Source organism: Puma concolor, chromosome C1 (assembly GCF_028749965.1).
Source record: "Puma concolor isolate L17-30 chromosome C1, mPumCon1.1.hap2, whole genome shotgun sequence".
NCBI lineage: Eukaryota > Metazoa > Chordata > Mammalia > Carnivora > Felidae > Puma > Puma concolor.
The window spans coordinates 29,190,531-29,211,856 of NC_141674.1; the positions used below are offsets into that span (position 1 = coordinate 29,190,531).

A 21,326-nucleotide genomic window follows, 5' to 3' on the forward strand; every position below is an offset into this window, starting at 1 on the left:
ACCATAAACTCCCAGGAGGAAATATACAGGGAAGCTTCATGCCATTAGATTTGGCAATGATTTCTCAGATGTGACACCAAAAGCACAGGAAATGAAAGCAAACATAGACAAATGGGATCCCACCAAACTTAAAAACATCCGAACAGTAACGGGAACAATCACCAAAATGAAAGGCAACCTATGAAATGGAAAAAAAAAAATTTGTTAATCATATATCTGATAAGGCGTTAATATCCAGAATATATAAAGAACTCCTGCAATTCAACAACAACAACAAACCTACAAATAACCCAATTTAAAATGGGGAGGGAATTTGGATAGACATTTCTCCGAAGAAGACAGACCAATCACCGATAAGCACATGAAAAGATGTCTAAAATCACTAATCATCAGGAAAACACCAGTCAAAACCACAATGAGATACCATCTCAGATCTGTGAGGATGGCTACTGTCAAAAACAAAACAAAACAGAAAATAACAAGTGTCGGATGTGGAGAAACTGGAATCCTGTGCATTGTTGGTGGGAATACAAATTGGTGCAGCCATTATGGAAAACAGCATGGAGGTTTTCCAAAAATTTAAGAATAGAACTACCTTATGATCCAACAATCCCACTGCTGAGTATACAACCCAAGAAAATTAAATCACGGGGCGCCTGGGTGGCGCAGTCGGTTAAGCGTCCAACTTCAGCCAGGTCACGATCTCGCAGTCCATGAGTTCGAGCCCCGCGTCAGGCTCTGGGCTGATGGCTCAGAGCCTGGAGCCTGTTTCCGATTCTGTGTCTCCCTCTCTCTCTGCCCCTCCCCCATTTATGCTCTGTCTCTCTCTGTCCCAAAAAAAATAAATAAACGTTGAAAAAAAAATTAAAAAAAAAAAAAAGAAAATTAAATCACTATCTCGAAGAGACATCTGCAGTCTCATGTTCATTGCAACATTATTCACAATAGCCAAGAGATGGAAATAACTTAAGTGTCTGTTGATGGATGAATGAATAAAGAAAAGAAAATGATATATATAAAGGGATGTTATTCAGCCCATAAAAAAAGAAATTGTGCCATCAGCAAAAACATGGGTGAACCTTGAGGGCATTATGTTATGTGAAAGAAGAAAGACAAAGACAAATACTGCATGATCTCACTTATATGTGGAATCTAAAAAACCTACATTCATAGAAACAGAGTAGATTGGTGGTTGCCAAGGGCTAGGAGCTGGGGAAATGGGAGATGTTGGTCAAAGGGTACAAACTTTCAGTGAGAAGACGAATAAGTTCTAGAGATCTAATGTACAGCATGGTGACTATAGTCAACAGTACTGTATTGTAGGGGCACCTGGGTGGCTCAGTCCATTAAGCTTCTGACTCCTGATCTCGGCTCAGGTCATGATTTCACAGTTTGTGGGTTCGAGGCCCACATCGGGCTCTGTGATGACAGTGCAGAGCCTGCTTGGGATTCTCTCTCTTCCTCTCTCTCTGTCCCTTCTCCGCTCACGCTCTCTCTCTCAAAATAATTAAATAATAAAAATTAAAAAATAAATCTTAGGGGCGCCTGGGTGGCTTAGTCGGTTAAGCATCTGACTTCGGCTCAGGTCATGATCTCACAGTTCGTGGTTCAAGCCCCACGTCGGGCTCTGTGCTGACAGCTCGGAGCCTGGGGCCTGCTTCAGATTCTGTGTCTCCCTCTCTCTCTATTCCTCCCCTGCTCATGCTCTGTCTCTCTCTGTCTCAAAAATAAATAAAAACATTTTTTAAAAAACCTTTAAAAATAACAATATTGTATTGTATACGTGGAAATTGCTAAGAGACATCTTAAGTGTTCTCACGACACACACACACTTCCAAGAGAAGATGCTGGAAAGGCAGCTATATAGGTGGTTTCAAGACTCACAAAAGGTACCTGGAAATGAGATGGAGACCCAAGAGCCATCAGAAGGGGACTGGATGAAGCTTCCCAGGAGGAGGCACAGAAAGAGAAAGAAAAGCTTTTAGGAAACATACATTTAAGAGGCAGGTTGAGGAAGAGGAGCTTGAACACGAGGAGCCAGAGAGAGAGAGCAGGAAAGCCAGGAGCAAATGAGATCACAGAAGCCCAGGGAAGAGAACATTTAAGAAGGTTCCCTCCTGAGTCTTCTGGTTATTAGCTTCCAGTCCATGAGCAAGAGACTCAGTTTCCTCATGTGTAGAATGGAAACAATTCTGACCTCATTAGGCTCGCTGTAAGAATTTTATAAAGTAATGTATATGAAGAGCTTAGCACAATATCTGACAGAGCAAGCGCTCCATGCAAGTTTACTAACTAGAAGAGCCAGCGGTTGGCAGTATCATTTGCTGAGAAAGGACAGGGTGAGACTAGGATTCAAAGCGCCCTCTGGCTTTAACAATGTGGAGGCTCCTGGTGACTTTGGGGGATTGAGGGGAAGTAGATACCAGGTGGCTATGGGACAGGGCCCATGCAGCTCACTCTTTGAAAAGTGCATGAACATGGCTTCCGGTTTTAAATGGTAACCATCTAGCAGCCCCCACCTGCAGTCTCTTCCCAATTCTGATGAAAACAGAAAGGTACAGAAAGAGTTGAAAACTCAGAACATCAACGTAAGCTAGTCTAGACAGCTGAATCCCAGAATGGGGGAGATATGCCACTCCACCTATGAGAAAGCCAGTGGAACGGGACTGAAAAGTGCAATTGTCGTGAAGCCCCAGGCTATGCTGCCCACAGAGTGACACGGTCTCCCATCCTAAAAATAACCTGAAAGATTTTTTAATCCCTCCTCCCACTGTCTGACCCTTACAAAAAGGCAAGGTCTTTGTCAACAGGACAATGCACAGCCATCACTCTCCTGCATAGTTGCTTTGGAGGAAAAGTGTCCTTCCGTATCCCCCAGGAGTGCCTCTCGGCCTAAATCCACTGGGAGATGACAGCTGTCAGAAGAGACGTGGGTTCAAGGGGAGAGGAGAGAGAAAACGTCCCAGGATGGCACAGACCCTTGCAGATACAGATGGACAGCAGAGATAGGAAGAGGCCAGGAATGTCGTGTTTTGGAGCTACATTTGTTGAAAGCATTAGACGGCCATACAGAGGTAGGAGATGGTTCCATTTCAGACCCACAGAGATACGTTAGATGAAAGCCTAACAAATCCTGAGACCGGAGCTCAAAACCGAGCCCGATGCCCTCTCCTGCTGTAGGTGGATCTGTGATGAAATCCAGCCAGTGCCCACGGGGGACCGAGACCACAGCAGACATGAGTGGAAAACTATTCAACAGCCATGTCTCCCCTTCCTAGCCTGTGGAGCCCAACTTCTGATTCAGGGTCTACTGTCTCCCCCTGTGTGACTCAGGTTAATTCTGATTGTTCTAAGACAGCTGTGTGGACTCATTTCCTGTGCCAATGACTGCGGTCGGGCTTATCATCCAGTTCTGGCTGATGTAAGGAGAAAGCAGCTAAGGGGAGGACGGACTCTGGAAAAGGTTTCTTGTTCTTAAAATGATACCTACACGAAAGAAACAGTCCTTTTCTTCTGCTCTGGATGGTAAGGATGTGATGTCTGGAGCTACTGCATCCAACCTGCCACCATGAGGGAGCCAGCCTATATGACAAGGAGCGGCATGGCACAGTAGAAAGACACAAAGAGGGGCGCCTGGGTGGCGCAGTCGGTTGAGCGTCCGACTTCAGCCAGGTCACGATCTCGCGGTCGGTGAGTTCGAGCCCCGCGTCAGGCTCTGGGCTGATGGCTCAGAGCCTGGAGCCTGTTTCCGATTCTGTGTCTCCCTGTCTCTCTGCCCCTCCCCCGTTCATGCTCTGTCTCTCTCTGTCCCAAAAATAAATAAACGTTGAAAAAAAAATTAAAAAAAAAAAAAAGAAAGACACAAAGAACCTGGGTCCTTGAGGACCCCGACGAGCTGCTGAAATAACCATGCTCTGACTCCACTCTTAGGTATGCTGAGAGATCATTTTCAGCGAAACATCAGCTGGATTGAGATTTACTGTTACTTGCAGCTGAAAAGCCTTACAAACCAACCCAGAGGGCAATTCACACGTGGAGTTTTTTGGCAAACACTAGCCATCTCCTTGTTCAAGAACAAGGAAAGAGAAAATGCCAAAAACATCAGGCATATGAGAAAAACATTTCAGAATAAATGAATGGTAATATTATTTCTGAAGATTCAGGAGGCGCAGCTTCTTAAGAGGGATTTAGTGTGACAGAGAAACAAGAAAGGCGACTGTCTGGCATCCTCGAGAAGATGAAAGAAAACACAGCCTCTGCAAAATGGGAGCAGAAGACCATGAAGGAACAACAGGCAGAGAAGAAAAAGAAAAAAGATGAGGCAAGGTAAAAGCGGAGGAGGTAAGCGAGGAGGCCTGTGGGGAAACTACGTGTGCATTAGGAAAACTGAAATATTTAAAAAAAATTTTTTTCAACGTTTATTTATTTTTGGGACAGAGAGAGACAGAGCATGAACGGGGGAGGGGCAGAGAGAGAGGGAGACACAGAATTGGAAACAGGCTCCAGGCTCTGAGCCATCAGCCCAGAGCCTGACGCGGGGCTCGAACTCACGGACCGCGAGATCGTGACCTGGCTGAAGTCGGACGCTTAACCGACTGCGCCACCCAGGCGCCCCAGAAAACTGAAATATTTAAAAGAAAATGCAATGCAGGGGCACCTGGGTGGCTCAGTGGGTTAAGCATCTGACTTCGGCTCAGGTCATGATCTCACCGTTCACGGGTTCGAGCCCCCCGTGGGTCTCTTTACTGACAGCGCAGAGCCTGGAGCCTGCTTCCAATTCTGTGTCTCCCTCTCTCTCTGCCCCTACCCTGCTCACAGTCTGTCTCTCTCAAAAATAAATAAACATTTAAAAAAAAAGAAAGGAAAATGCACTGCAAATACAAGGAATTTTAACAAAATCACAAGCAGAATGGAAACACCAAGTAGACAATAAGAAGAAACAGAATTGAATAATGTGTTTCATTTATATATGGAAAAAGCGAGAGAAAAACCACGGAACAAAAATAATACACAATGCTGTAGGGTAGCCAGGAAATAGTTAAAATGTTTACCATATCTTCGACAACAAAGAAAACTCAAGAACTACTTAAAAAAGGAAAAGCTGTGCAAACCTCTTTCTCTAAGCATGGAGCAGTAAAATCAGAAACAGAAGAAAAGCAAATCGTCCAGAAATGAAAACACGTTCTCTAAAATAAATCTAGGCAAAACTAAAATACTAGAAGAAAACACAGGTCTAAATCTCCATGACCTTGAACCAGGCAGTGGTTTCTTAGATATGAAACCACAGGCACAGGCAACCAAAGACTTCATCAAAATTTAAAACCTGGAGCTTCAAAAGGCACGACTCAAAGCGAAAGGTGTCTGCCAGAGGCATGACGGGGAGCTGGGCAAAACAGGGGAAGGGGGTCAAAAGACACAAACTTCCAGTTATAAAATAAGGAAGTCCTGGGAGTGTAACGTACAGCATGGTGACTATCGTTACCGATACTATGCTGTGTATTTGAAATTTGCTACGAGAGTAGGCCTCAAAATGTCTCATCACAAGAAAAAAAATGTGTAACCACGTGTGGTGATGGAAGTTTACTAGACTTGCTGTGGTGCTCGTTTCGCGATATATACAAATATGACTCATTACGTTGTACCAGAAACAGACATTAGGTTATATGTCAATTATACCTTGATTTTTTTTTTTTCAAAAAGTCACCGACAACCCACAGAGTAGGAGAAAATATTTGTAAATCATATATTTGATGGGGGTTGTTATGTGTTGCACTGTGTCCCCCCCACAAAGATATGTTGAGGTCCTAGCCCCCAGTACCTCTACAATGTGACTTCTTTTGGAAATAGGGTCTTCACAGTGAGATTCAAGTTAAAATGGGGTCGTTCAAGTTGGCCCTAATCCAATATGAACGATGTCCTTATGGAAATTTGGACAGAGACAGACACTCGCAGAGGGGAGACAATATGAAGACATACAGGGAGAAGAGCCATGTGCCTGGAACAGGCATCTATAAGCCAAGGAAGACCAAGGACTGCCAGCAAACAGGAGGCTAGAAGGAAGGAAGGATCCTCTTCTGGAGCAGAGAGAGCATAGCCCTGCTGACCCGTTGATTTCTGACTTGTACCTTCCAGAAGTGTGAGACAAGAAATTTGTTTTAAGTCACCTAATTTTCAGTACTTTGTTACAAAAGTCCTAGAAAACGAATACAAAGGTCTAATACCCAGAATATATATATATATATATATATATATATATATATATATATATATATATAATTTTTTTAAGTAGCTCATAACTCAATGGCAAAAAGAAAACCCAGCATATGAAGAGATGTTCAGCATCTCTAGTCATTAAAGAAATGCAAATCCAAACCACAGGGAGATACTGCTTCACATCCACTAGGGTGGTTGTAATCAACAAAACCAGTAACAAGTGTTGGTGAGGATGTGGAGAGACTGGAACCCTTGCACACCGCTGGCGGGAAGGTAAAATGGCGCTGCTGCTTTGGAAAACAGTTTGGCAGATCCACAAAAAGTTAATTAGTTCCAGAAGAAGATAAAAAGCCAACCGTACGTCTCAGTTCTAGAGGCTGGAAATCCCAGATCAAGATGCTTACAGATTTGTTTTTAGCAATTTTTTTAAAAAAATTTTAATGTTTATTTACTTTTGAGAGAGAGAGAGATAGAGTGTGAGCAGGGAAGGGGCAGAGAGAGGGAGACACATAATCTGAAGCAGGCTTCAGGCTCTGAGCTGTCAGCACAGAGCCTGATGCTGGGCTCAAACCCACAAACTGTGAGATCATAACTTGAGCCGAAGTCGGACGTTTAACTGACTGAGCCACCCAGGCGCCCCAAGATGCTTACAGGTTTGTGTCCATAGTATTCTGGTAGGGTTTCTCCTCCTGACCTACAGACACCGTTTCTTGCTATGTCCTCTCCTGGACTTTCTTTTGTGTGCACAGAGCAGCTCTGGTGTCTTCCTCTTCTGTAAGAACACCAGTCCTATGGGACCAGGGCCCCGTCCTTAACATCTCGTTAAACTTACTTACTTCTTTAAAGGCCCTATCTCCAAACACAGTCACATTGGGAGTTGGGGCTTCAGCATTATGAATTTGGGGAAGACGCAATTCAGTCTATAACATCATATGACCTAGCAATTTCATTCCTACACATACAGTCAAAAACAGTGAAAACATGTTTCTACAAAAACATGTACATGGATATGCATAGCAGCATTAGTCATGATAGCCAAAAAGCAGACACAGCCCCAAGTCCATAAACTGATGCATGGATAAACAAAATTGTGGTATACAATGGAATATTACTCAGCCATATAAAGGAATAATACACTGATACATGGACAAACCTTGAAAACATTATGTTAAACAGACAAAAAAGGCAGACACAAAAATTCACATGTTGTATAATTCCATGTATCTGAAATGCCCAGAATAATCAAATCTATAGAGACAGAAAATAGATTAGTGGTTAGAGGGTGCTAGACAGGGCAGGAGGAATGGAGAGAGTAACTATTAATGGGTTTCTTTTAGGGGTGATGAAAATGTGGGCTGCACAACCATGTGAATATATGAAAAAGCACCGAATTGTATACTTCAAAAGGTATGTGAAATTTTAGGGCATGTAAGTATCTCCAAAAAAAGTGACAATACTAATGAGATGTATGATGTATAAAAACATACTGGATGTGACCAAAGTTATACTCAGAGGAAAATTCATAGGCTTAAAGTATTAAAACTAAGCTCTGAACTCATCTAAAAAAAGGCTTCAGGAAAGCAAGAGGGTGGTATTAATAAAGATAAAATCATAAAATAAATGACAAAAGTACAGAACACTGGAATTGATTAATTCAAGAACGGATTGTCATAACCAGTAAAATAAACTTCCAGCAAGGATAATTAATTAAAAAGAAACCAGAAGCACATAACATGAAGAAAGAAAAAGCACAGTTACACAGATACTGAGGAAAGTTTTAAAACGTATGTCTCTAGGCTACTGAATTAGAAAAATATCAAAATATTTGCTACGAAAACACAAATTAACAAAACTCATTCAAGAAGTATGGAAAAGATTGGGAATATCATTAAAATTTCCCCCAAAGAAAGTGCAGGCCCCCAAAAGCAGTTTTGCATGCCTTCAAAGAATGATAATTATGCTATTTAAATTGTTCCAGAGCAGAGAAAAAGAAGAGTTTTTTTCTGATGCCTTTTCCAAAGCCGGCAAAACTTGACAAATGCTAAAACTTGACAAAGAACACAATAAAAAAAGCACTAATCTCTCTTATAAATGTACACGGAAAAATATTAAAATATAAGCAAATTAATTCAGCAAAATATTAGAAGAATAATACACTCACATACAGTAGGGTATAATCTAGGAGTGCAAAAAGAGCTCACACTGAAAAATCCATGAATAGAATTCATCATGCCAACAGCTCAAAGGAGAAAAAACATTTGGTCATCTTGAAAGATGCTGAAGAAGCATTTTATAAAATTAACATTCCTGATTTTTTTTTTAAGTTCAATAAAAAACGAAAGCATTCTGGGGCACCTAGGTGGCTCAGTGGGTTAAGCGTCCAACTTCGGCTCAGGTCATGATTTTGTGGTTCCTGAGTTCAGACCCCACATCAGGCTCTGCGCTGACAGCTCGGAACCTGGTGCCTGCTTCAGATTCTGTGTCTCCCTCTCTCTCTGCCCCTCCCCCACTCACACTCGGTTTTGGCCTCTCAAAAATAGATAAACATTAAAAAAAAAATTTTTTTTTAAGTGAAAACATTCTATGGCCAAGGGGCTAAAAGCATGGGGAGCTCTGGTGGTTGACAGACCTGAGTTCAAAGATGGGTGTCTACTTACTAGCTGGGTGACTCTGGACAATTCACTTGTCCTCTTAGGCCCCAGCTTCCTCATTTGAAAGATGATTAGGGGTGCCTGGCTGATTCAGTCGGAAGAGCCAGTGACTCTTGATCTTGGGGTTGTGAGTTCGAGCCCCACATTGGGTGTAGAGATTACTTAAATATTTTAAAAACTGAAAGATGATTACCATTCCATTTAAATGAATGAATGTAGAAAATCATATTGCAAGTTCCAGAACAGCACAGCATTCAATCAGCAGAAGCTTAGTATTTTTATTAATAAAAGGAAACAGTATCTCAACACGATTTTTAAATCCATCTATATCAAAATAGGATGTTAATATGAAATACCAGATAAAAATCTCATATCACATATATGATACAAAAGGGATTTTATAGTAGATAGTTCTAGATATGGATAGAGAGATAAGAAAAAAATGTGGAAGGATACACTCCAAGATATTAATAGTTGTATATCTCTGGGTAATAGGATTATGGGTGCTTTTTTCTTTCTCAATATTGATTTTTTACATGTAAATGCAATAGCAAATGTTAAGTCATAATCGAGATAGTAAAAAACAGAGCAAAACTGTTATTCCAAAAAACCAGACAAATTGGAAATCTCTCCCAAAAGGCAGAGAAAATGGATTAAGAGCTAAAAATGATAAAGCGAGTGACAAGATTTGAGAATCAGAAAATGGATGTACAACCTAAGGCTTAGAGAGATTCTTAAGAGAGATATTGGAAGCTATCAGAAATTCTAGTCAAAGCAATAACTGAAAAAAAGTTTTCTCCAGGAATACCAAAAAAATGTGTGCAGATCACAAGTTTTACTATGTACCAGCCAAACTCAATGAAAAGAGTTCAATATTGGTCAAGTTTTATTTTCACTAGTAGGTGAAAGAATCACACACACACACACACACACACACACACACACACACACACACGGTACTTACACAAGAATAAAAATCACCCTGGCCTCAGACTTCTCTGCAATACAACTGCCAGAAGACGGGGGAGTCGAGTCACAAACCAATCACATCTCAGGTATGAAAAGGCTCAGAAACCACACGCACTTTCTTGCAAAGGGTACTTGAAGGATTGCGCGAAGGTGCACCCCAGCTGGGTGAAAGACAAGCAAAAGTAATTTTCGAGAGTGGGGATGGTGTAGCCTAAAAGGAGTGTAGGTCATCATTTACTCCTCTCTAGTCCAGACTCAGAAATGTGACCGCTCCGTGTTGACTAGTGACTTCTACCGTCCCTACGGTCTGACCCTAAGTGCTTCCTTGCTCTTCTCCGGGACCAGGAAACAGGGTGACCGATGCTGCAGGGATGGAGGCTGGGGGCTGGGGGCGGGGGGGGGGGGGGAACAACACGACAGAACCCCTCTTTCTGAGACAGTAAAGGAGGAGAGACGACTCTGCCCTTCCTGATGAAATTTTTAAAAAGGGACAGCAAAAGGTGGCGGGGCTCTCCGCTCTTTCCCGCGGGAGATGAGAGGCAGGGCGGCCGCGAGCTGGGTGCGGTGCCAGGCTCTCTGCGGGGTCGGGGGCACGGGCGCCCACTGCCTCCCGCGGACTCCCGGAAACGCCCGCAACCGCTCTGGCCCGGCGGCACCGCGTCACCCGCGTCCTCAGTCCCTCCCCCGGGACCCTCGGGCAGGGCTGGCCGTCTGCGGGGGGTCCCCGCCGTCAGGGACGTCGGTGGGGGCCTCGCCTCCGGGGGAGACGCGGGGAGCCCGCTCTAAGCGGAGAGGGGCGCGGGCGGCCTTACCCCCGGGCCCGGTGGACACGGTGACCTGCGCGTAGGTGGCTCCCGCGGCGGTAGCCGGGCCCGACACGCCGTTGAGCGCCGCCACGCGCACGGTGTAGCGCGCCCCGGGCCGCAGGTGGAGCAGCGTGGCGGCGCGCTCCCGCAGCCCGGCCTGGCGCGGCACGAAGGCCACGCGCGGCCCGCACGGCTCGCACGCGCCCGCCGGGCCCTCGCGACCGCAGCGCAGGCACAGCAGCGAGTACGTGACGTCCGAGCGGCCGCCCGAGTCGGCGGGCGGCAGCCAGCGCAGCCTCAGCGCCAACGGCGAGCGGCTCAGGCTGTACTGCAGGTCCCGCGGCGCCGACGGCGGCCCTGGGGGGCGGGGCGAGCCGGGGCGGGGGGGGGCGGGGGGGAGGTTAGTGAGGGGGGGCAGAAGGGGCGTGGAGGTGGGGGGGAGGGACTGGGTGGTAAGTGAGGCCATTGATGGGGGAGAGACGGAAGGGGGCGTGGGGGCCAGTGAGTGGGGGGAGGGCCAGGGAGGTGGGAGGAGGTTAGCAAGCGGACGAGGATGGGGTTGCGGGGGCGCAGCGCTGAGTGTGAGGGGCGGGAGCCCCCCTCTGGCCGGGGCGCAGGGTGAGGTGAGTCCACTCCACGAGAAGCCTCATCCCTCCGTCCTCTGGACTCTTGCCCTGGTTCTTCCCACCCAAGTCCCGGGCCCCATCCCCACCCCCGGCTCCCCTCCCTCCACCCCGCCGTCCGGGTCGTGGCCCCCACGCCCTTCCCACGCTCACCAGTGCGGAGCCCCCTGCCCTCAGCAACCCCTCCCCCACGCCTTTATTGACTCCCCCCTCCCCCTCTGCGAACGCCTTCCGGAGGGGCACTCACGGGTGCAGGAGGCCGACGGCGGGTCGGTGGGCGAGCGCGCGTAGCTGTCCTGGCACACGCAGAACGTGGAGGCGTTTTCCAGGGCCCGGCTGTGCTCTGGGCACGGGGAGCAGAGCGGCCGGCGCGAGGACAACTTGTAAAACCCTGGGGGACAGGCTGCGGGGCGGAGCCACGTGAGGAGGGGTCTCCTCCACAGCGTGTCTCTCCCCCCACCTTCCTGCCTGCCCCATTAGGGTGACTTTAAGTCCGGGAACTGTGCCCGGAAGGGAGTCTCAGCTAGTCCAGTAACAGCCGCGTGGGATGGCAGCTCCCTACGTAACCCAGGGCTACCTAACCCTTAGCGAGCGCTTCATGTGTGCAGAACACTAGCGTTTTACCTTTAGTAATTCGTTTAATCCTCCCAACAGTCTGTGAGGTGCGTCCTTTATCGTCATCTTTTTAAATGAGGGAACTAAGGCTCAGAGAGGTTCAGTAACTCGCCCAATGACCCACAGCTAGTAAATGGTGGGATTCCAGCCCAAGCAGACAGCTTTCGGAGCCCGCACCATGCTGCCCTAACTAATGCCCACTGGCAGAAAATAAGCCAAACTCTCCAGTCTTGATGTGAGCCCAGAAGAGAGGTGCCTCCAAGGGGTATTTCACAGCTACCCACGGACAGACACCCACACACTTACAGTGACACACACACTCACTGTTGTCAGAGCCCATCCTCCCACCACTACCATCGGGGGTTCGTGGCATCACAAATCCTCAACTGATGCACTTGGTTCCAGTTTGAAAGTGGAGCCAGCCAGGTGTGGGGGCTGGGGGCAGAGGGTGAGAGTAGACTGAAGGAAGGTGAAGTTTCTCTACTTTTGGTCTGGACACCCTCCCCAGTTACTTACTTTGCTTCTGTCACTTCTCGGGGCTCACCCAGAATGCAGGTTGTTAAGAGCACAGGCTCTTTATATCCGAACAACCTGGGTTTGCGCCTGGGTTGTTTACCACTTACTTGCTGTTGGCCTTGGGCAAATTGGTTGACCTCTCTGAGCCTCGGGTAGAATACCCACCTCAAAAAGGTTGTTGGAGGATTAACTGAGGTGAAGTGTAAGCTGCTTAGCCCGGCACAGACAATACGTACACAGCAGTGGTAGTAATTACTGTTCCTCCGTCACAGGCCTGAAGTGGAAACGGCTGAACGCCCACTCGAAAAAATGTCTCACCAGCTGGGCCAGGTGGCAGGGAGGCAGTGGCTCCTGGCCCTCCTCTCAGCTTCTGGGTGGTTCTCACCTCCCTCCCTGCACCCACCAGGCCTTCATGCTAGTTTAGCTGGTTCTGGAAGGTTGGCTGCTCTCCAACCCCAAGAAGACACACACAGTACAACAGAGGGGATGCAGACTAGCCCTCAGGAAGGATTTTCAGCCTGTCTGGGAGAAGAGGGGAGTAAGCTGCGGGTTTCTCGTTATCTGGAAGGCTTAGGCTTTGGAGGTTCCACCTTGCTGAGTCCTGGGCAACACAGCTTTGGGCAGGGCCTGTGAAGCTTCAGAGGCTTTGGAAATAATCTGTCTTCAGAGCAGAGCATGGCACTCACTAACATGGTGGGCTGGTGACCAACGGCAACCCCCGCTGGGACTCGGATGGCCTGGGTTCCAGTGTTAGCTCTGCCCCTTTCTATGCCTCTCTGGCCTCAAGAAACCATCAGTCAAGTGGGGATGATAACCTTGGCCTGCCCACCTCTGTTGTGAAGTCAGAGTGGAGATCTGTCGGCAGGATCTCCCAGCAGTAGGGAAAAGTACCAGGGGCTCCCTTTCTCTGCATGTTTGGGACATCCACTGTCCCAGAGATGTGTGTCCCAATGGAGACCGAGGTGGTTATCTCTACTTTGACAGACTCTGTTTAGAGGAGGTTTGTGTGGAGGCTCAGACTCATGAGAGCCTCTTGACTGCGGGCCCCTCCCTGTCTTCATCAAGGTCAGAGGCAAATGTCAGCGATCACCTAGTTCAACTCCCGCTGGCCCGGTGCTCCGGCACCTTTCCTAGAAGTAGCCACAGTCTCTGCTCAGAAATGGGGAGCCCACCTTCTTCTGAAGCTGCCTCTGCTGAGAAAGGGCTTCCTTATATTGAGTCCATATAAGCCTCCCTGTCTGTAACCCCCCTCTCCTGCCACCCCACCACAGGGTCTCTGTGTGCCCGGGGGAGCCTTAGAGAATATTTGCTTGGGTCCCCCTGCTCCAGGGCACTCCCACAGAGATTGGAAGACTCAGGTTGTACACCCTGATCTCCCCCACCCCCCAAAACCCTAGTGACCGGGAGAGGGTAAATAAAAGAGAGAAACAAAAGGGAGAGAGAACATCTTGGTTCTATCCCCTCCACATCAGTCTACCTTTAGAGAAGGCTCTGTACTCAGCTGTAGAAGGCACTGGAAGGCCTTCACTTTCTGAACACAAACCTGAGCATTTCACTTCCCTTCTTAAAACCCGCCAGCACCTCCCCAGTGCCAACCACCCCACCCTTGCCACACTGAACTCTTCGTTTCACACCTCTGGCTCTTGTCCTGTAATGTCTCACAGCCCTTTTCCCTTGGCAAACTCCTATGTTTCTCCAGACCCCAGTTCAAAATAATAACTCCCTTAAAAAATAAAAATAAATGAAAAAATAAATAAGAAAGAGAAGAAACAGGAAAAAAAAAAAAACCACCTCACTTATGAACCTCTCCCTGGCACCCTCCCCAGCTCCCCATTCCCCAAGGCAGAGATGATACCATTACAAGTGGTTTTTTTTGTCTGGTCTCAGCTTAAGTCAGAAGGGGGACTGGGTTCCTGAGTGTGTGTGTGTGTGTGTGTGTGTGTGTGAGAGATTGCCCAGAATGTGTATCCAAACCCCCTCCTCCAGACCCTGATCCATTCATTGGATGATTTTTTTTTTAGCATCTACTATGAGTCAGGTGCTCTGGAGCTAGGATCTAGAGACAGAGTGAATGAAACAGACCAGGATCCTACTGTCCACTGGTGCAGATGCCTTCCTCCCACGTCACAAGGAGAAGAGAGGCTGTCAGTTGGTAAGTCCCTCAATGTCCGGCCGTCAAACCGGCGAACCTCCCTCCACACCCATCTTTCTTCTCCCCGTTCCTTCTAGACCTAGAGGAAAGGATGAGCCACCTCCTGTTGGAGGCCTCCAGCCCCTCCTCCTTCACTCTGGGTCCTGCCCCCTTCTCCTCCTCCCAGACTATCTTCCATCACTCATATGGTTCCTACTTCTTACATTGCTCCTTCTCTACTGCTTCCTCCCGGTGACAGAACAGAGGAATGGAGCGGTAAAAGTGGTCCATTTGGGGTGCAGGCAGGAAAGGCACGATGTGCGGAGTATTAAAAAACAATGAAACTGACAAAAACATGGCCCGATCTTGATTAGCAACAAGTGTCAGCAATTCTAAGCCATGTCTGTAATAAAATACATCCCCCCTGGGGCAGGCCACTCCCACCACCCCCTGCTTGGTGCCCCACTGGCTCCTTCCCTCAGCATATAAATAAACAAGGCTCCCATCTACAGTCAAAGATCTCCTCTCAACCCAGTGTCTTCCTCAAGATACCACCTCCCTCTCCTCCCCTTTCCAATCCAGCCTCCCAGAGACTTTGTGTGTGTTCCCTACTCTAGCTCCCCAACTTCCTTCATCCCCCAGCCTCCTGGCAGCCTGGTCTCTCTCTCTGTTACTCAACAGAAACTGCTTTGGCCAGGGCCACCGGGTGGACATTGTCCAAACCTCACCTTACCTGACTGCTCACCAACACTATAAGCCGTTCCCTCCTGGACCCCTCCGCCTCCCTTGGCTGCCAGAAATAACACTCTCCTAGATCCTCCCCAGCCTCTGATTCTCCCTCAAGGTCCTTTTTTATGGGCTTTGATTCTCCTACTCCCCCTTAAACCCTTAAATACCGCTGTTCTATGAGACTTCATCATTGGCCCTCTTGCTTCTTACCTCGCCTTGGTCTGTCCCAACCGTACCCACAGCTTCAAGTAGTGTCTCTCTCTCTCTCTCTCTATCTCTCTATCTCTCTGTTGCTGAGCTCCAGACTCACTTTCTAGCTACCTCCACTTGATGCACCCCAGACACCACAGATTCGGTGTCCATCGATGTCCTGTGATCTCTACCCCAGCAAATGATCCTCTGTCCATCCAATCCCCTAGAAGTAAATGAATCAAAAAAGACTCTTCTTTTCTCCTGTGTCACATGGTCACCAAGTGCTGTGGAGGCTGTCACATCCATCCTCATCTCTCAATGACCTCTGCTACCGTCTCACTTCAGACCATGCGTTCTTTCTCCTGGACTGTTGTCTCATCTTTCTTATTTTCTACCCCTTAATCCTTCCTTCCTCAATTCTTTCTTTGTAATTACGGCTTGAGTGATCTTTTGAAAATGCAAATCTGAACATGTCAGACCCCTGCTTCAAAGCCTCCCCGTTGGTCAACAGCATATAGTCTCAGCACTTTATCCTAAAGTTCAAGGCCCTTCATGATTTGTTCCTGCCCCTCTCCAGCCCCATCAGCCCTCACACCCCCAAATGCCCTCTGCCCCCAGCCCCAGTCATGCTACATTCCCTCCTGCCTCCATGCTTCTGAGACAGTCTCTTAAGTCAGAATGCTTTTATTTGCCTGGAAGAAAGGCCTTCTCACTGTCTCTCTCCACACTTAGATTTGGGTTCTCCCTTCTCCAGGCTTCCTCAATTCTCTGTTGATATGTATCACACCCTATGGTAACCACTCCTTCACTCAATACATTTCCACTGGGCACCACATCCTGTTATGGATACTGGGGCTGCTAAAATGTGATACAACCATTGCCTGAAGTCAGTCACTAGTCCAGTGGTGGAAACACACACAAGTAGATCACTACATAGCACGGGGTAAGTGCAGAAACAGAGATTGCAGTCAACTGTACTTAATTTTTTTTAAGCAACAAGTAGAGGTTGCAATGGGTGCTGGAGAACAGAAGTGGATCCTAACCCTACTTGGAGAGTTCAGGAAGGTTCGTGCCTCCAAGTCCCTTACTAATCCATAAGTTCCCACCAGGAAAGAGATGGTGACATTCATCTAAATATATATAATAAACCCTCCCTACATGCACTTGGCAAGTTCTCAACTCATATCGAATGGACAGTCGAACAAAGGAGTGACATTAAGTTGAGTCATTTCCTCCTCTGTCTTCCCACCTCTATATTAATCCCTCCATTGGATCACATATCACCTTGTGGTTTTTCAATTTTTATGTTTTCCATCTATAGAGCTTCTGAACAGTTGAGACTATCTCTGACTCATTTCTGTTGTCCTGGCACCCAGAAAAGGACGTGGCTTAGCAGAAGCCTCTCTTGATCTGTCTACACTAAGGGCACACATCCATACCCCATCTTTACCCTCAGTCCTCAGAGCCACAGATAGGGGAGAAAAGGAGAGGTCTGGCCCGGTGCCCACACAGACCTGAGAACCCAACAGAGCCCCCACATGAAGGGTCTCCCTCAGGGGGCACTTTGACTCACAGTTCGAAGAGTTGGGTGGGATCTTACTAGTCATCTAGCACAACCTCTCAGTCTTTCTCTCCAGCTCAAGAATCCCCCTGCCAGACCCTGACTTGCATATTATCAGTGACAGGGAGCTCACTATAATGTAACCAATCCCCCTAGTCCATAGCTAGTAGAGTTGGGCTGCTGTATCATTTTTCTTTATGCATACGGGAGGCAGCATGGCGTAATAGAAAGAACTTGGCAGTTGGGCAAATCTGGTTCGAACCCTTGTTCCCCATCTACTAACTTTGCAAGCGAGGTGCTAATCTCTCTGAGCCTCCGTTTCCTCATCTGTGAAATAGGGATACTGGTGACTTACTTTATTGCCAAGAATAAATGAGACATCCTTTGCGAGGTGCTTATCATAGTGCCTGAAATATAAGCCCCTAATAACCCCTTATATGGAGTCAAATTCACCTCCCCGTAACTTCGTTCAGTGGTCCTGTCTGGACCCACTGGAAAGCTCCACAGAAGGTCAGGGCTCTGGGCTCCACAGCCCACAGCTGCTCCACTCCTCCTCCTGCCTCTTTGATCTACGGCACACTCTCTCCCAATTGCCACCTGCGCGCTACGCCCCCACGCCACGCCCCCTCGTCCGCTGAATACCTTCACAGATGTCACCACGTTCCTGGAATCCCGCACTGCAGCTGCAGCGGCCCACGGGCACCAGCCATTCACCATCAGCGCCACAGTGCATGCGCGGGGGGCTGCCGGGCTCCCCTTCTGAGTGCGCCACGCACGTTCCCGTCACCTCCACCAGCGTGGAGAAGGCACTCTCAGCTGCGGTGGCTGGGAACGCCGCCAGGCCCCGCACCGTCGCGCGGCACTGCTTGTAGTAGACGCGCACAGAGACCAGCGCAACGCATGCGCCCACGTCCTGAAAGGCCAGGTGGAAACCCCGCCGGCTGAGCGGACCGATCTCGCGCACCTCTGTGTTCAGCTTCATCTTGCGCTCTCCCAGGTCGCCCTGCGTGAAGCTCTCATCTGCAGCGATTGTATCGATCTTGCGGGGCCGGCTGCCACCTGGGCGGGGACGCCCGCGGCCCAGGTCAGCCTCTGTTTCCAGGTAGTAGACGTTGAAAGTCTCCTTGCAGGTGCCCGCGGCGCCCGGGATGCTGCTGCAGTCGCGCAGTGTGAACTGCAGCTCCACGAAGATGCGCTGCCCGCGGCCACGGCTGATCCAGCCAGTTTGCAACCAGTTGTCCTGGTTGGGCTCCAGCACGTTGCACACCTGGTATGTGCGGATCGGACGGTCATGCTCGTCCACGCCGCTGATCTCCTCCCACTGGGGAGGAGAACAAAGATGTGGGAAGCTCAGAGCCAAGGCGCCCCCAGGAGGTGAAGCCCTGGTGGTGTCTAAAGCTGAAAAACCCCTTCCCCATCATCTCGCATTCCACACACACCCCATCCCCCTGAAATTATAAGATGCAGAGCTGGGAGAAACGTTGGAGACAAAGAGTCCAACCCTTAATTTTATAGGTCGGGAAACTGAGGCTCCAGAAAGAGTGATTTGACTGGATATGAACATCGAATTAGCAGCAGAGCTGGGAATGGTGTCTGAAGTCTCCCGGCTCTCCACCAGGTGCCCACACGGGGACCAGGCTGCAGTCATACAGCCACATCTGCCCACCCCCACCAAGTTTCTAAGCCACTTTTAGGATTTTAAATCTTGCTCCTTCTGTCAATCCATCAATCAGCAACACTGCTTGGAGGACCTGCTATGCGCAAGACACTGTCCAGCATTGGCTCATCTAGATGACACATTTCTGTTGCTAGACACAGTTGGTTTTCCCCTCACTATCTCTCTCTTTTTTTCTTTTCTTCTTGGACTGACTGAAGACTCAACGTTTTCTAATAGGCCACTCTGGCTTGAAGCCAGTGCCGCTGGAGATCACGTGCTCTGAGGAGCATTTTGATCTGCTGTAACCACAAAGAGCTAAAGGAATTGAGTCTCAGACCACCAGAAGATTCCTGGGAGAGGGAGAGAAAGGTTACACTTACCCCATTACTTGGCAGTGCAGTCCAGCCCAACTCAGCCTGGGAGGCTTTGGAATCCAGGAGGATGACTAGGGAGAGGAAGAACAGAGATGTCAGAAGGTCAGGAAGGTGGGAGGGACCCTTTTGTGAGTTTGTTGTAAACTTGCTGAGGGAGCAGAGACAAATTTTTCCCACCCCGTACCTTCCCATGAAGGCGTGGGGTGTGAGTAGCTTGAGTCCAGAAAGAGGTAGCCACAACAATTAGGCAAGGAGCCTGTAGCAGTTTCCTGTGGTTGCTGTAACAAATCATCACAAACTCTGTGGCTTCAAGTATCAATTACTTATTTATTCTCTTATAGTTCTGGAGGTCAGAAGTTGAAAATCAATTTCATTGGTCTAAAGTTGGGCTGTCAGCAGGACTGGTTCCATCTGTAGGTTCAGAGGGGAGAATCCATTTCCTTGAGTTTTTCAGCTTCTAGTGGCCACCTGGATTCCTTGGCTTGTGGCATCCTCCTCCATCTTCAAAGTGCTTCACTCCAGTCCTTCTGTGATCAAGTTGCCTTCTCTCACTGACTCCTTCTGCTTCCCTCTTGTAAGGACCCTTGTGATTACATTGGGGCCATCCAAATAATCCAGGATAATCTCCCCATCTCAGGATCCCTAACCACATCTGCAAAGTCTTTTGCATTTAGAATAAGATTGATTGGTTCTGGGGATGAATTAGGATGTGGACATATTTAGGGAGTCATTATTCAGCCTGCCAGAGTTCATGGAAGTACTCTTAACATTGGCTCTAAGAAAGGAGTGGTGGTGTCAATGAGCCCCCCTTTCTGCCTTCTAGGCTCCCTAAATTATAACTGCATGTCAAGAAGAGACAGAAAGTGAGCATATTAGAGGATTTCTGCATACATCCTGAATTCATTCATACTCAGGGGCTCATCTGAGGTCTGAAGCCACCAGGGATGGAAGAGACTAGAACCTTTTTAGTATGACTCTTAGGGGCTCTGGGAAAAATGAGTGGACCCTGCCAGCAGCAGGAGAAATGAAAATTTCTTCTCTCCTGCTCTCAGTATCGGTCCCAAAGAAGCATTGGTCTGGATAGCACAGCAGCAGCTCAGAGACAGGAGCCCAGGCCATCTTGAAGTCTTGGAAGATTACAAATCTAGAGCTTAAGCAAGGGGGTGGGGCTCCAAGGTGAGGGTCTCTAAGAGGGTTGGCTCCAGAGGCATCAGTGACAATAAGCAGGACCACCGACAGCTTCCTGATTTTGTTATAACTGACAGCACATCGGAATTGCATATTGGCGTCAGAGATCCAGCGCCCCAACCCCCCGGTCAGCGCTTTAGATTCCAGCTCCTCAGGATTCTACACCTGGATATGACGCCTCTGGATTCAGTTGAGTGTACGGCTCCCCCAAATCCAGAGGCAAGGCGCGAGCCCTGGTACCGCAGGCAGCTCCAAGCCCAACAGCGCGGACCGCTTCGGGTAGTCCGCGCTCCAAATTCAGCACTGCGGACAGCTCCCTCGCCAGCACGTCGGGCTACTCCCGGACCCAGCCATCCCTCCCCTACCAGCGCTCCACCTCCTGCCTCGCGGTTCGGGCTCCATCCCGTCGTCCCGTACTTCGATCTCACCTCCACACCTCCCTGTCTCCTCTGCTCTCTTCATCTCCCTGCCCCCACACCTCCCACCTCCAATCGCTCAGCCTGTCCGTCTCACCGGCACCTGAACCGCCGCCTCTGGCTCTCACGATTCCTGGTCTCTTTCCTTCCCAGCCTTCCAGGTCTCCAGCCCGATCTCCTTAGCTAGCTTTGCTTAGCTACCTTTTTCTCTGCCTCTTTAGTTCTTTGCTTCCCGCTGCCCGCTTGCCTCAAACCCCAATACAGACTCCAGTCTCTCTATACGATTCCTTCCCTCAGACCCCCAGTTCTCCAGCCTCCTATCTTTTGGCATTCCAAGCTCCAAGAACAGCCACCAGTTTCCTCACCTTCCTCGGCGATCCCGGGCCTCCCTGGTCCCAAAAGCAACGCCAGACAGAGCGGCATCAGGCAGACGAACAGGCGCAACGGATGTGGGCCCGCACCGGTCTCCATGGTCCGCAGACCGAGCTGTCAGTGCGGCGGCGGCTCAAGCCGCGCCAGCCCCAGCACCGCTGAGCAGTGCCCCCAGACCCTAGCTCCTTCTGGGGGCGGGATCTCGCTGGTTACCGTCATCCATGGGGACCAATCACTAGGCACCGCCGCGGGAAGTCCACCAATCCCCGCCAGCAGAAGGTGGAGGGGTGGAGTTTCATAGGCCAGGGGCGGA

General features: G+C 48.8%; 1 protein-coding gene across 1 annotated transcript in view; it reads right to left on the reverse strand.

The window, feature by feature from the left end:
- The window catches only part of EPHA10 (EPH receptor A10), a 37,559-nt gene extending 16,364 nt beyond the window's left edge, over window positions 1-21,195 (reverse strand). The window contains exons 1-5 of the mRNA XM_086716504.1: window positions 21,007-21,195; window positions 19,044-19,108; window positions 17,649-18,327; window positions 11,510-11,665; window positions 10,646-10,996 (exon numbers count right to left, since the gene is read on the reverse strand). Of these exons, the coding sequence (XP_086572630.1) occupies window positions 10,646-10,996; window positions 11,510-11,665; window positions 17,649-18,327; window positions 19,044-19,108; window positions 21,007-21,112 (1,357 nt within the window). The 5' untranslated portion in view covers window positions 21,113-21,195. The remainder of the gene's footprint in view (window positions 1-10,645; window positions 10,997-11,509; window positions 11,666-17,648; window positions 18,328-19,043; window positions 19,109-21,006) is intronic.
- Between the last annotated feature and the right edge of the window lie 131 nt (window positions 21,196-21,326).